Below are 15,378 nucleotides of genomic sequence, written 5' to 3' on the forward strand. Positions count from 1 at the left end.
AGTCCCTGGAGCCTGTGAATATGTTGTATCATCTATGACTATGTTTTGTTACACAGCAAAGTGGAATTAAGGTTGCTAATCAGCTGATCATAAGGGAGATTATCCAGGTGGGCCAAATGTAATCACAAGAGTCCTTAAAAGTGAAGAGGGGGCTTCCCTGGTGGCGCAGTGGTTGAGAATCTGCCTGCCAATGCAGGGGATGTGGGTTCGAGCCCTGGTCTGGGAAGATCCCACATGCCGCGGAGCAACTAGGCCCGTGAGCCACAATTACTGAGCCTGCGCGTCTGGAGCCTGTGCTCCGCAACAAGAGAGGCCGTGATAGTGAGAGGCCCGCGCACCGCAATGAAGAGTGGCCCCCGCTTGCTGCAACTAGAGAAAGCCCTCGCACAGAAACGAAGACCCAACACAGCCAAAAATAAATAAATAAATAAAAAATTAAAAAAAAAAAAAAGTGAAGAGGGAGGCAGAAGGGAGAGGGTCAGAATGATGCAGTGTCAGAAAGACTCGACCTGCTATTGCTTTGAAGATGGAGGAAGAAAGCTTCTAGATCTGGAAGAGCCAAGAAAACAGATTCTCCCCTGGAGCCTTCAGAAAGGGAGGCAGCCCTGCTGACACACCTTGATTTTGGCCCAGTAAGACTGTTCTGGCCTTCTAATCTACAGAACCAGAAGGTAATAAATTTGTGGTTGTTACAGCAGCCATAGAAAGCTAGGAATTTGGATTTTATTTGGTAGGAATAGGGAGCCGTTAAAAAGTTGTCATCAAAGGAGTGACCTGGTCAGATTTGTGTTGTAGAAGATTGTTGTACAACCATACTCTACCATGAATTTGCTTATTCATCTGCTGTGACTGCATAAATGACAGTGGACCATGAAACTTCAGATACCATTTGAATTTTGTGAATTAGGGTATAAACCCTAAATTCCAGAAATACTATGTCCACATTTTCATTGTTACATTCACATTTCATGGGTAGAAGGCCTTGCTTATTAATAACTGTTTCTTCTCTTTCCTTTGAACTAAAGTTATCTGTATAGATCTTTGTCTCATAACTCCTTAGCATACTTTACATACGAATTTTATAGATGTTCGTTTTTTTCTTTAAGAAAATGGCCGTTATGTAATGTGACTGATTGTCAAACTATAGGCTCTCTTCTTTGTTTCCTTTGTTCATTTCCACAAACTCCAGAACTATTAACAATGCAGCCTCTCCATTAACCCTTACCTTTCATCATCCCTGACAGGCTGCCACCCGTGGGGCCCACTGCACCAAAAATCCACACAGATTTTCTTTTAACTGAACAGCTATAAGTGCATGTTATAAACGGTTTTGTCTTTTATAAACAAAATTGTGTTCTACTCAAAAAAACTGTAATACATCCTGTCAAGAGTTTCTCTAAATAAAAGGGGATCTTTTCACTTTGTCATTTTTTTGTTGTTGTTGTAAAACTCAATTATTTGGGGAAAAAATCACTTATTGGCTATTTTGCAGAATACCTATATGTTCTAACTAAGTTGGTTATCAAGCCAGTGTTTCTCATGTAAATCCTATTCTCATTTATTTTCATTGTAGACCAGATGTATTGGGTTGGCCAAGAAGTTTGTTTGGGAAAAGCCGAACGAACTTTTTGGCCAACCCAGTATATGTATTTAAAAAGAAATTTACCATCTGATGGCTTTTTTTTTTTTTTTAAATGCAGGCAGACTTGTTTTATTGCACTTCATAGATACTGTGTTTTTTTTTAAATTAATTTATTTTATTTTTATTTATTTATGGCTGTGTTGGGTCTTTGTTTCTGTGCGAGGGCTTTCTCTAGTTGTGGCAAGTGGGGGCCACTCTTCATCGCGGTGCGCGGGCCTCTCACTATCGTGGCCTCTTTTGTTGCGGAGCACAGGCTCCAGACGCGCAGGCTCAGTAATTGTGGCTCACGGGCCCAGTTGCTCCGTGGCATGTGAGATCTTCCCAGACCAGGGCTCGAACACGCATCCCCTGCATTGGCAGGCAGATTCTCAACCACTGCGCCACCAGGGAAGCCCTATCTGATGGCTTTTTAAAAAATTTCTCAATAAATGAAAAAATAGAGCAGAAAACTTTTGGCGAGAAAAGGTTTGAGATTGTGCTTAACCATACAGTTGGGGAGAGGCTTGCAATGTTATGCTTGCTAAGAGAACTTGACAGTGTTTTCCTACTCCATTCATTTCCTACGCCATTCATTTAACTACAGATTAACTGCTTCCACCCAGTGAATACCGATGCCATTGGATGTACCACATAACCAGCTAGCTTTCTTCTGACCTGGATACCTGAGAGCAATATCTTCTCTTTGTTGTCTGCCAGCACCCTCTTCACCTCCCCCATCTTCTCTCTTTACCTCCTCCCTTCATCACACATACACACAATGCTGCCTCATTCCAAAGGACATTTGATGCAGCAGCTTTTTACTATTTAATATAAAAATTTATCACACCACTAATTTTCCTGTTACCTTAACTCCACCCCACCCCCCAAACGTGTTTTACATACAGGGTGTGGATGTAGAATGGTACAAGATGGATTCTCAGTAACTTTTCATTGAATTAGATGCTAGTGGTAGCACATTTCTTAAACGTGTAAGTCAGCAGTTAACATGAGCTGGAGATTTGGGTGAACTTTTTTCAGGAAAGATCTGGCCTTTGGTAACTAGGTGTTGATGAATTGCTCCTAAAACTCTACTTGTTCCATTTCACTATGAATTTATTCCTTGAATAAAGAACAAGCGTAATTCTCAGAGACTGGTACAAGATCATTTATGGTCTTAAATCCGATGGGTATTGTAGATATTCTGATTGTGATTACTCTGTTTTTATGTAAACAAATGTTGATAGGCTTGGTTCTCCGAGACTTAAATAAACTCCAACATTAAAAGGTAATAGTGGGACAGACATTTTGAAATGCTTGAATTGTGTTGTTTTCTAAAGACTTGTCATAGTGTTACATCTTTGTTAATCACAGTGTTGCTGTTTTTTGAGTTTTCCACTTGACTTCCACAGATAATTCAGTTCTGGAGGCACTGCTGTGTAGTTATTCCTTTGTTTAGTGCCAAGCATGCCTACTACAATAAACACACAATGTAATTTAAATCATGTATGAGATCATTTCAGGTACTCCAGGAAATGTAGGTTAAACAGCCATAGAACAGTTTTTCCCTTCACAGAAATAGTGAATTAATGCAGGTCTTAGAATACTGCAAATTCTCTAACAATTTTGCTATATCACCAGATGGTCAGAATGGAAAGTTTTCATTCCCGTCATATTCTGTCATTTTTATAAATTATTGATGGTTTACAATTTGATAAATGATAATCCCAGTTTTTGAAATAGATTGAGGGCGCTGACTGGCTCCTTATTAAACGTTCTTGGCTTTAAAAGTTCTCTTTTGGAATTTCCTGTTTATAGCACTTACACTTCGATCCTTCACCTGATAGCTTGACCTTGTAGAGCATTTTATCAGGAAAGTGGAGATTCTCGTAATATTTGCTCAGTGATCTCACTCCCTGGAACCATAGGGGCAGTTGGAGCAATAAGCAGAGAGAAGGGAGCTGGTGTTGCCTGTAGATGGCTCACTCTGATGTTCTCAGTCTCTCTAATAAGGTTACACACAGAAATAAATGATATTCAGAAAACTGAGCATATCCAAAGATAGCATTTAGATGGCAAATAGAAAATCTCATCTGAGTTTTCTTCACTGTTTCTGTTTATAAATCTTTTCCATTCTCTGTATCACCTGGAAACTACATATAATTGGATCAATGTATTATGGCACATATTTGGTTTTATAGTATATTATGTCACAGATTGGACAAACATGAGTATTAATAATATCTTTGAGTAGGAAGTAGAATCAGAGGCATTGCTAAGTGGTAACATATTTAGATATCTAGCAGGCCGTTGTTATCTAATTTAATAACACTGATGTTATTAAATTCAGTATTCTATTACACTTTGTTATATAGTCATTTTACTCTGATGTTAAGATGACTGGAAGGAGGGCATCTTCCTTTTATTTATTAATTTAGTTATATATTAGAATTGATTTATTTTTAGTGTAAAGAGATAACTCTGTTGCTGGAAATTGAATGGAGATAGTCTTTAATTTGGTTAAATTGGTTTATAGTAGAAATGCTTTCATAAAACATGAAAACAGTCATTTGAAAAGGCAGCATATTTTTACAGGGTTCTAAAAATACACCTATGATCATAACATTTTTATTGGTGCAAAATTTATCTTTCTACACATTTCCATTTTGCGATATCATGTCATCCCCATGGCCTTTTGAGTAAACTGATGTTAAGGATAGCCTATAGTAGTCTTGTGATCCTGTATGTTAAGTTGAACCTAAGAGGATCTCCTAGTGGTTGTGTAGTGACAAATCTGAATAATATAATCAGTAAAGTTAATTTAGTAGCTGTAAAATAAATATTCTACCCTATAAATAGAACATACATTTTTTTAAATGTTCATAAAACATTTAAAAAAGAGCATATTCAAGGCTTACAAAAATACCTCCAATTTTTTAGAGTAGAAATAGTACAGGTCATATTCTCAGACTGCAATGAAGTGAAACCCGAAATTAAACGATTGTTGAGAAAAATATTGGTCATATGATGTTTTTAAAATGATATTTTAAAGAGGAAGCTTGCAAGTGAGATTATTATGCATAAAAACATGTGGGTACAACTAAATTATACATAGCCTTAAGTAATTTTATTATCAAACAAGAAAGAATGAAAATAAATCAACCCAAAACTCATTTCAAGTTGTTAGTAAAAAGTAAAAAGTCAACCTTAGGAAACCTAGAACCCAATATGGGGATTCTTCCAGATGCTAAGTATGTGTGTTCCAGTTACACAATCTGGAACTGGGAAATAGCCACAAGATGGGCAACCTACTGGTCCCACTGTGAGATGGACCTGAGCTTAAAAAAAAGCTCCATTGCCCACCTGACCTCCATGAGCTGCTACTCTGGTGAGCCACAATCAAGGGGTGGGGGAGTGAATATAAATATCAATATTAGAGATAAGGACACATATAACTTCAGGAGTTATACATGCAGCTCTTGGCTAATCAATGGAAAATCTTGTCAGAATGGACAATTTTTAAATAAAATGTAAATAAAAAAAAAAAAAAAAAAAGCACAGAAAACAAAAAACTTAGAACCAGGTAGAAATAGATGTATAATAGCCATGGAAGAAATGTTTTAAATTGCCTCCCCACTCCTCAAAAAAAAGAACAATAAAACACCCTCCCCCAGTACTCAGTAACGTTTATATGCTTATTTTACAAGTGGTTTCATTGGAATGTACTATCAATTAAAATAAGCAGTTTAATGCATTTAATTTTTCTAATGACATCCTTTTGGCAGCAGCTTTCCGTCTCTCCCTCTCCCATTTTTTTCTCCTTCTTTCTCCCTTTTTTCCTTCATTCTTTTCTTTCTTCCTTCCTTTTGTAGTATCAAAATTTAAGGAACAGGTAATGCTGTGCTAGTTGAACTATTCTAAAACCTAGAAAGCTGTGGGAATTGTCAGGAGAAGAATGAAACAGAAAAAAGAAAAACAGTAAATTTTTAGATTTATAAAAATAGATGCAAAAATATAAATTGCCCTTAGCAAATTGAATCTAGCATTAAATTCACCATTTATCCCTGGCAAAGCTTCTATTGAAATAGGAATAGAATAATAATATGCTTTTAACATGTTAAAAGAATAACTTTTTAAAACTAAACACAAGCATACCACTGGATAGTGAATTCTAGAGTCAAAAACTAAACGTCAAAAGGCATTAAACTTTGGGATGGTGGAGGAATCAGACAATGAGAAAAAAAAGAAAGACAGTGACATTGCCTAGTATGCATACAGTAAAGCAAAAGGAATTTAAAAATGCCTCATTGAAACTAAGAGAGAAAGGAAGCCCTGATGAGTTTCTAGAAATAGATGGTGGTAAATGGGAATTAAGTTTCATATGTTTTATTTAGTCTATTTCCTGTATTCTTTTATTTTACTGAATGTAAAAATATAGAGTTTTTTTTAGGTTCACTTGAGATCTTAGTCCTTAAAGCTGGTTTTTCCAAATTTTTCTGTAACACTTAGATGTGCATCAGAATTACCTGGAGAGCTTTTAAAAATCCTGGTGCCTGAAGCCAGTTAAATCAGAATTTGTAGAAGTAAGACTTAGACGTCAGCATTTTTAAAAGTTTCACAAACGATTCCCAGTGTGCTGCCAAGGGTGAGAACCACTGTTCTTTAAGGATTTTTGGTTAAATTGCTGAAGGCTCCCTTGCCTCCTTAGGATTCCTTACTGTGAGTTTTAAATGAAATACTATAGGTGAAGGACCTAGCCTGTGCCTAGCACATGCCTTGCTTGTGTTTGGAGTTTAGTAAATATAAATATAATATTTTGATTTCTATTTCATTGCTCTCATGAAGAACATTCTATACTGAGACAAATGTGAAGAAATAAGCAGATGTTCTGTTCCTCAGAGCTGGACTTGAAATAAATACTTTGGCTCATTGTTTAAATTTTGCATTTCTCTTAAGCTTACTTTACAAAGATTTGATGCACCCTACAATGAAAGGTATAACTAGAAAAAAATTGAAAAAAAATTGAAACTAGAGTAAAAATACCCAAGTAGTAATGGTCTAGGACTGGTGGAGAGAATAATAATTGTATCAGAAAACCTAGGTTACAAGCTAATTACTAAGTTGAAATTTAAGTTTTTGTCACTGAGATAGGCATGTGCTGTCATTTTTATCTCATTAAGTCTGGGTCCCAGTCTTTCTAGACGTAGCAGTGTAAATAGTTCCTTTACTTACAAGCTCATCAGATAGAAATTGTAGTTCAGGGAACAGCCACAACAGTGATTAAAATAAAAATACATTTTAAAATAAAGTAAAAATCTCAGGTGGCTCCCTTGGAATTTGTGTTTCACACTTGGTGTAATTAGTGACTAAATTTGCATTGCCAAGCCCTATTAATGAGGTGGGTTCTGGTTGGCATCTGCAGGCCTCAAGCTCTTTGTTAAGCCACCAAATTAAAAGAGTTTATATCCTAAGAGATTCTAGAAATTTAGACGTTTTAGATATATTTTAGAAATTGAGTTACCTATGGTGAAACAATCAGAGGTCAAAACAGAAGATAATTTTAAGCAAAAGATATTTTCATCAAACTACGGAATTTTTGAAGACCACATGGTTACACATTGTTATAAGCAAATTTTTCTTTAAGATTTTTGGCCTGTTGCGTAGCAAATGTGTTTATACATAATCTACCAGGCTTCATAGAAAGTATATTATTTTTTAAAAGATCTTCTGTATTTTTCTAAGGTAGGAAACGTTCTCTTTAGCAAAACATCATATGAAAAAATGTTACAGTAAATAATTTCTGAAAATTATCATAGGTTGTATGGAGACTTGAAAAGTCAGCAGTTACACAGTATGCCACATAACCTAAGACAAATAAAAGATTCAACTTTACCGAATATCTGCTGGGTGAAATTGAAGATTAATGCAGTGAAATATATTTTAGTTTTAAGGAATAAAAATCTCAAAGAACAAGAAATGTACATCTTGGTAAGTAGCACCACAGGAGCTAAAAATCTTGTACCAGCTTTAAAGATTAAACACCTGTGGGTCAATTGTTGTAGGTCAGAAGGCTATATAGTTACCAACAGAAGGACCTCATATACAGTTCAACCATTCTGAACTGTACAGAACCATACGGAACTGTTCTTCAAGTCATAATTTCAAGTAATAATTTCAGAACCAGGGAATACCGGACTTGCTTTTTAAAATCCAATGTATGTACTTTTGAAGTAAGTCAGGTTATTTAGCACTTCATTTATTAGGTATAACCCTGGAGTCAGGAATTCTAGCTAGTTATCTTCTGCTAATAACTGAAACCTGTTATAAGGTTCCTAATGTTATCATAACCATTTTAAAGGAAATATTTCTTAAATAATCATGTGCTTTCTTGAAGGGCAAGAATGGGAGTTAGGCATATGGAAGCAACAGAAAGAGAACAAACCAAGAACTTGGCAGTCTGTATTCTAGTGGCATCTATTGATGCCGTTAACATGAGAAAAATCAGCTTTGGATGTCATTCAAAGCTTAGGGTTGTCAGTTTTTCTCATTTTGAAAGTGAGCTTGCAAGTCTTGCTGCTTAGACATTCTGTATATATAATGAACATTTGTGTCAGCTAATTGAAGTGTCTAGGACAGCTTGTCCCCCAACCAAATGGCCAAGAGGTATGTACTTTTTTAGTCTGAATCCTTTTTTTAAAATAACTTTTTAAAGTTTTGTTTGACATAGTTTCCCTTGTTTGTTTTTGCTTTTGTTGCATGTGTGTTTTGGTTATGATATCATATCCATGAAATCATTGCCAAGGCCACTGTCATGAATCTTTTCCCCTATGTTTTCTTCTAGAGTTTTACAGTTTGAGGTCTTATGTTTAAGTCTTTAATTAATTTTGAGTAGATTTTTATGTGTGGTGTAAGATGAGGGTTTCATTCTTTTGCATATGGATATCCAGTTTTCCAACACAGTTTGTTGACGAGAGTATCCTTTTCCCACTGTGCATTCTTGGCACCATTATTGAAGATATATAGGTAACTCTATATGTGTGGATTTATTTCTGATCTCTCTATTCATTTCCATTGCTCTGTATGTTCAACATAGTACTGGAAATCCTAGCCACAACAGTTAGGCAAGGAAAAGAAATTAAAGGCATACAAATTGAAATGGTATAAGTAAAATTGTCCGCTCTTGCAGATGACATGATCTTATATATAGAAAACCCTGACGACACCATTAAAAAAACTGCTGGAACTAATAAATGAATCCAGCAAAGTTGCAGGATAAAACATTAATGTACAAAAATCGGGTGTGTTTTCTATATGCAAATAATTAGCTGAAAAGGAAATTAAGAAAGCCCATTTACAATAGCATCAAAAAGAGTAAAACATTTAGGCATAAACTTAACTAAGGAAATGAAAGACTTGTAGACTGAAAACTTATGAAACATTCATGAAAGAAATTAAAGACACAAACAAATAGATATCCATGTTCATGGATTGGAAGGCTTAATATTGTTAAGATGTCCATACTACCCAAAGCAATTTACCAATTCAGTGCAATTCCTATCAAAATCCCAATGGCATTTCTTACAGAAATGAAAAACGCACTTCTGAAATTCATATGGAACCATAAAAGACCTTGAATAGCCAGCCAAAACAGTTTTGAAAAAGAACAAAGCTGGCGGCATCACACTTCCCGACTTCAAAATATATTACAAAGCCACAGTAATTAAAACAGTATGGTACTGGCATAAAGATAGATAACCTTGTTATTTTGGAATAGTTTTAGGTTTACAGAAAAGTAGCAAAGGTCGTACAGAGGGTTCTCATGCACCCTTCACCCAGTTTTCCCTAATATCAACATCTTACATTAGTATTGTACATTTATCAAAGTTAAGAAACCAACTTTGGTATATTAGTATTAACTAAACTCCAGACTTTATTTAAATTTCACCAGTTTTCCACTAATGCTCTTAGTTGCAGGATTCAATCCAAAATACCACACATTGCATCTAGTCTGGATCTGTTTTTTAATAGTTTTCTGTTTCTTCCCATTATCCCCAATATTTTCGTATTGTCAATTGAGCCTCAGTATTGCTGCCTTTGTTTTCCTTGTAGCAGGTATTTATCGCCTCAGATTTGTGTATCTAAGCAAATCTGCACCTAAACAAAGGTAATCACATCTGTTAGAAATGTGTGGGAAAGAAGAATAAATAATTTGATTTTGTAAGATTCTTCTATGAATACTTTGTTTAAATTTGGGCATATAGGTGTCAAACTATTTTGGTCATTCATCTTCAGAAGTTAATTCCTTGCCTCCTGGTGTATTCTTGGTGGTTGAGGCTGCCAGATTAATGATCTCTCTGGTTTATAAACTGTTGCTGTCCATGTCCTCCAGTGATAACATCTTGCGTAACTGTGGCTTCAAAACCAGAATATTGACGTTAATGAGCCAAGATATAGAACATTTCTATCAGCACAAGACCTCTCAGTTGCCCTTTTATAATTAAATCCACTTCCCTCTTGCCCATGCCCTGTCCTTTTGGTTGGTATTGTGAGTGATTTCTGTTGAAACCTGGGCATTTTTGGTATTGTGTTATGAGACTCTGCATCTTATTTAAACCTGTTTTAGCTGGCTTCTTCTGATACTGCTCTGGCAGAAGAAGTGAACGTACCACTTTTGTTACTGCCAGGTAGGGGAAGAGGCCATGTTCCCCACTAAGCTTCCACTGATACCTCCCTGGGTGAGGAAGGGGAGAGTTCAAGATCCCCAAGGACCTCTACAGACATGGGAGGTGGGTTGAATCCTTCTAATAGCTCAGTGGGACTGGGGCCACAGTTTATTCTGTGGTGTTTGGCTGAAGTAGAGCAATTATTGTCTAAAAGTTTTTTGTCATGCTTTGTGGTCCCTTTCCTGGTCCTTTGGCTAGAGAGTAGGCTATTTGTTTTAGCTTTTTTTTGTCTGTGCTCATTGGTGTTTCCAGGTTGCTGGCTTCTTCAGCCCCAAATCTGGAATTTATGAGGCAAGAAGAAAGGGCACTCAACACCATGTTGTTCCTTGGGTGCTGTGCTGCCTTCTTCTCTCCATCTTTTAGAGTCTTCTTATGTTTGTTTATATATAATGTCCAACATCTTCCTGGTTATAATTTACTTATTATGTTAGAAAACTAATTATTTTCTCAAGAACATACCACCTAGTAAACATGCTAGGCATTCTGTATTTTTTCACATTAAATCAGATAATTAAGTTCATTATGTTAGGTGGTACATTATTTGCATAAAAGTAATAGTTTTGAAAATGTTGTTAGTGACTTCAGGGTCTCCTAATTCTAGTGACTATAGGCATTATTGCATTCAAAGAAATGATATCTGGATTTTTAGTGCATGTGCAATGATAATTCTTCTCTAGGGAATCATTTGGTCAATCTGTTTTATATATTTCTTCAAAAGAAGGTATTAATAACCATGATTAAGGAATGTCTGCCAGAAGTCAAAACAGACATTTATTTGTGAACGTGTAGTTTTTTTCACTAAAAGTATTGTGGTTTTGGTTTTTTTTTTAAGATCTTATAAGGTATGTAATTGGAGATTCTGTATGTTTTTTAAAATTCCTTCTTCGCTCCACAACTCTTCCTACAAAACAGAGAAATACTTTTAATCTTCTAATGACTGATCAATACACTTTAAAAAAAATATACCAATGTTGTGTTATGCCATAGCTGGTGGGATTTAGTATGGGGATACTTTTCCTTTTTATTAGTCTGTTGGAAATTAAAGAGTGGAGATGTGATAAGTTAACTGTTTACAGTTTCTTAGAGCAAATTGAAACAGCATTTAAACCACACTCTTAAGCTTTGTTTCAGTAGTGGGAGTGACTTGTTGAACATCAGCTTCAAGCTCAGCTTCTTTTCACTCATATTGTAGCAGGTGGTTTTAGTGACTTATATTTCAACAAAGTTCACATCCTCTTTAGTAAGAGGTCTATTGCTTACTAATTAAAATGATATTGAACATTATTGCATGTTGCTTAAGGGAGCAGATATTTTTAAATGTTCATCTTCAATTTCTATGCATTTTGTAGAATGATATCTTCAGACTTGTGAATTTAGGGCTTTGTGTCTGCAGTTTTTCTTGCTGTTCTTTCTCCTATCCATCTTCCAGGAGAATGAGTATTGAAATTACCCTTGCCTTGGATTTATCCTGTAACTCTGGAATGTTCACATAAGGGGTTTAATTTCACATTCATGCCTCCTATGTCTCTACCTCTCAGTTACATTTTCTATTTGTGGTCATTATTTTAAAATCTAGGGGATATATGTATATGTATAGCTGATTCACTTTGTTATAAAGCAGAAACTAACATACCATTGTAAAGCAATTATACTCCAATAAAGATGTTAAAAAATAAAATAAATAAAATAAAATCTACTTACATTGTTCAAACTGCAGATCTGACTCAGCTACTTCATCTGCGTAGAATAGAATTGAGTCTCAGTAAAGGAAAGAGAAGAATTTCTCACACAGAAACTCATGCACTTTACTTAAAGCCTTACACATTTTCAGCATTGTTGATAATGAGAACAATATATAGCTGAAAGCAAAGTTGTGTTATTTTTCAATTCTTAGATTCTAAGGAATTTAAATACTGATAATACCAGTGGTAACAGTGTCACAAGCTGAAAACTCTTATACCTTTTAAGTTGGTACAAACCGTAGGAAAAACAACCTGATAATATATATCAGGAGTCATAAAATTGTCTATGCACTTTAATCTAGTAATCCTTCTGAAATAGTGGTAGATATCCTCAAGAAATAATTTGAAATGTAGAGGAAAGGCTGTATAGATTGTAACATGGAACAGTGTTTGTGAAAGATTATTCAGCAAAATTATAGCTAAAATTGTATTTAATCTAGACCATGATTACTTTAACATGCCTATGACAAAAAAATTATGACATAAGTTGATTTAGAATTCTTAAACTGTGTTAGAGTAGAATTTTTTGTGTGATAGTATAAGTGCAAAGAACAGAACTAATTGTATATATATGTATGTGTATGTATGCGCATGCCACAGGCACAGAAAAGGCCAGAATGTTCTCTGTTGTGATTGTTATCTTTAGGAAGTGGATGGATGGGTTATTTTTATTTAATTATATTTCTTTTGTTTTTCAAATATCCCAGTGGGAGAGGAGGAGCACGTGTTTGGGTTGTTAAAATCTATTTTTATTTATTATTTTTCTTTCTCTTTTTTAACCAGAAGAATATACATGTATATAAGTAGCATAGCAATCCAGGATAGGGCAGTGTTTCCTCTGTCAGTCCTGAGGGCCTCACTAAGCTGCCACAATAAAGTACCTGATCTTCCTGTGAGGAACCCTGGACAATTGTGTTTAAGTGCTCTTTGGCATGTTATGTTCCTTTTAGGATACTTTCCACCAGGTTTTGATTCTTTACATGGATGAACTGTTGAGAAATTCGGCTAATCAGATGACTATGCTTAGAGGCCCTAGGGAAGTGAGGTTAGACCAATTGAGTGAAATTTTCTTTGACAAACTATTCCACAATGAGGCTCCCTTTAGAATCCCTTGCAAGAAGGGAGGCAGAAACAATTTTGTTGCTGTGAAAGAGATTACAAAGAATTGAGTCACTCCCATGTAAGAGGGACTTGTTTTGCCTCTGTGACACAGTGTGGCTCCTCTCTGTCCTGCAGCTGGCCCTGAAGGACCCCGTGCATACCGTGTCACTGCAGCAGTTCATCTACGAGAAGCTCAAGGCCCAGCAGGAGCTGCTGGGAGAGCAAGGCTTCCAGTCCCTCATGGAAACGGTGGACACCGAGATCGTCACCCAGCTACAGGAGTTTTTGCAGGGCTTCTGAGAGCACGTGACATGTGGCTGAGATGACCAGCCTGCCATCTGTGTGTGAGAGCCTGCTGAGACGATGGAGAAATCCCTTGTGTATTGAAAGAAAGATGGGAAGACCACACGTTTTTTTACTACAAAATTCAGCAAATAAATGTAAATCCTGCATATCTAAAATCACAAAACTATTCCTCAAAAGAATTTAATTTTATATTTATGAGGGCCCTGTGTTTACTAAAGATAGATTTGACAACAATAGCTGCTTAGTTTCCTGTTAAGAGAAGAAACTGTTACCTTTTAATCATGTGCTCTTAACACTTGAGAAGAAGAAGGCTAATGTCTGAGATGTTTTTCTGCAACCAAAATTAGTTAAATTTGGCTGCCTTATCCCTTTTTTAAGTTAATGAGACTACAAGTTTGAAAAATGGCAAAACTGTTCAGATGATGAAATTACAGAAATTTGTGTACCAGGCAAAAGAATATGAATAGTGACAAATATACATAACTGAGATTATCTTGCAAGGGAGTTGCTTTCATCTGACATAGAAAACATGTTTTATCAGACAAATGCTTTTATTTTCATTCTAGTAATTTGATATGGGAATTAGTAATGGGATTTTTTTCTTGTGTTATTTTCAGTAATTACATTTAGTCTTTAAATGCACATTGTAAGGCCCGCAGATGTGAACCTGTGGTACTGCAGTGCCAGCTGGGAGACCTCTGGTCGTGATTTGATCCTAGTTCCTTTGTTACCCCTGGAGACCAGGAGCCCTGTGAACACTGACAGGAACCAGCAGCCACAGACCCCCTGTGCTGCGAAATGGCTGTGACAGGCTGTTCAGCACTTACCCATCTCAGGTTCCTCAGTGCAGGGGTACATCAGGGCCTCGAAGATATGGGTACACGTGGAGGACTCAGCAGCGATCCCCAGGGTACCGACACTGATGTGACAAGTCTTCCTTCCTTATTCCTCTAACATGCAGTACCAAAAACGGGGAAAAAGGAGAAAATAAAGCCTTACTTTGTTTTACTTGCCATTGACTGTAAGGAACGTTTAAAACATTTTAAAGAAAATACTCAAAAGCAAGGTTGGAAAATGTCTGATCTTTCTATAGAAAGTTGGGTACAGTATGTAACTGCAGGAAACCCACTGCCCTTTGTAAGTTGTGGAACCCAAAGCGTATGGAAATATTTGATGTTTTAAGCAAAAGAAAGAAAATATGGTCCAAATTAAATTTTCCAAAGATACCTCACCTTTGCTTGCCTGATTATTTTTCCTGCCTCACAAAAAATGAGTTCATAAAAATTGCCCAGTGAATTTTAAAGGGAAGTTTTCTTTCATGCTCTGGTGTTAACTCTGTCCTAGCAGGTGGCAGTGCTTCAAGTAGCAAATCCTAGTTACCCTTTCAGTCTCTCTTTTCATTTAAAGACCAGAAGCTTCTTTAATATGATATTTCTTTTTTTTTTAATTTTTATTTTGTATTGGAGTCGAGTTGATTAACAATGTTGTGTTAGCTTCAGGTGTATAGCAAAGTGATTCAGTTATACATATACATGTATCTATTCTTTTTCATATTCTTTTCCCATTTAGGTTATTATAGAGTATTGAGCAGAGTTCCCTGTGCTATACAGTAGGTCCTTGTTGGTTATCTGTTTCAAATATAGCAGTGTGTACATGTCAATCCCAAACTCCCAATCTGTCCCTTCCCCTCCACGCTTACCCCCTGGTAACCATAAGTTGGTTCTATAAGTCTGTGAATCTGTTTCTGTTTTGTAAATGAGTTCATTTGTATCATTTTTTTTAAGATTCCGCATATAAGTAATACCATATTATATTTGTCTTTGTCTGACTTACTTCACTGGAGACTATCACCTGATAGTCTCCACGTCCATCCATGTTGCTGCAAATG

The 15,378-nt window shown here is 36.0% G+C and overlaps 1 protein-coding gene across 3 annotated transcripts in view; it reads left to right on the forward strand.

Annotated features, from left to right (window-relative positions):
* Positions 1-14,721, forward strand: part of IPO11 (importin 11) — a 203,517-nt gene extending 188,796 nt beyond the window's left edge. Inside the window, exon 31 of one of the 3 annotated variants that reach the window (XR_005019404.1) lies at positions 13,320-14,721. Coding sequence is in view for 2 of the 3 variants with exons in the window: in XM_036848210.1 (XP_036704105.1) it covers positions 13,320-13,484 (165 nt within the window). In the remaining variant the exon portion in view is untranslated. The remainder of the gene's footprint in view (positions 1-13,319) is intronic. The other 2 variants (XM_036848210.1, XM_036848211.1) reach the window with 2 other exon arrangements.
* Positions 14,722-15,378: the final 657 nt, after the last annotated feature.

The sequence above is a fragment of the Balaenoptera musculus genome, chromosome 3 (genome assembly GCF_009873245.2).
Source record: "Balaenoptera musculus isolate JJ_BM4_2016_0621 chromosome 3, mBalMus1.pri.v3, whole genome shotgun sequence".
NCBI classification, from domain to species: domain Eukaryota; kingdom Metazoa; phylum Chordata; class Mammalia; order Artiodactyla; family Balaenopteridae; genus Balaenoptera; species Balaenoptera musculus.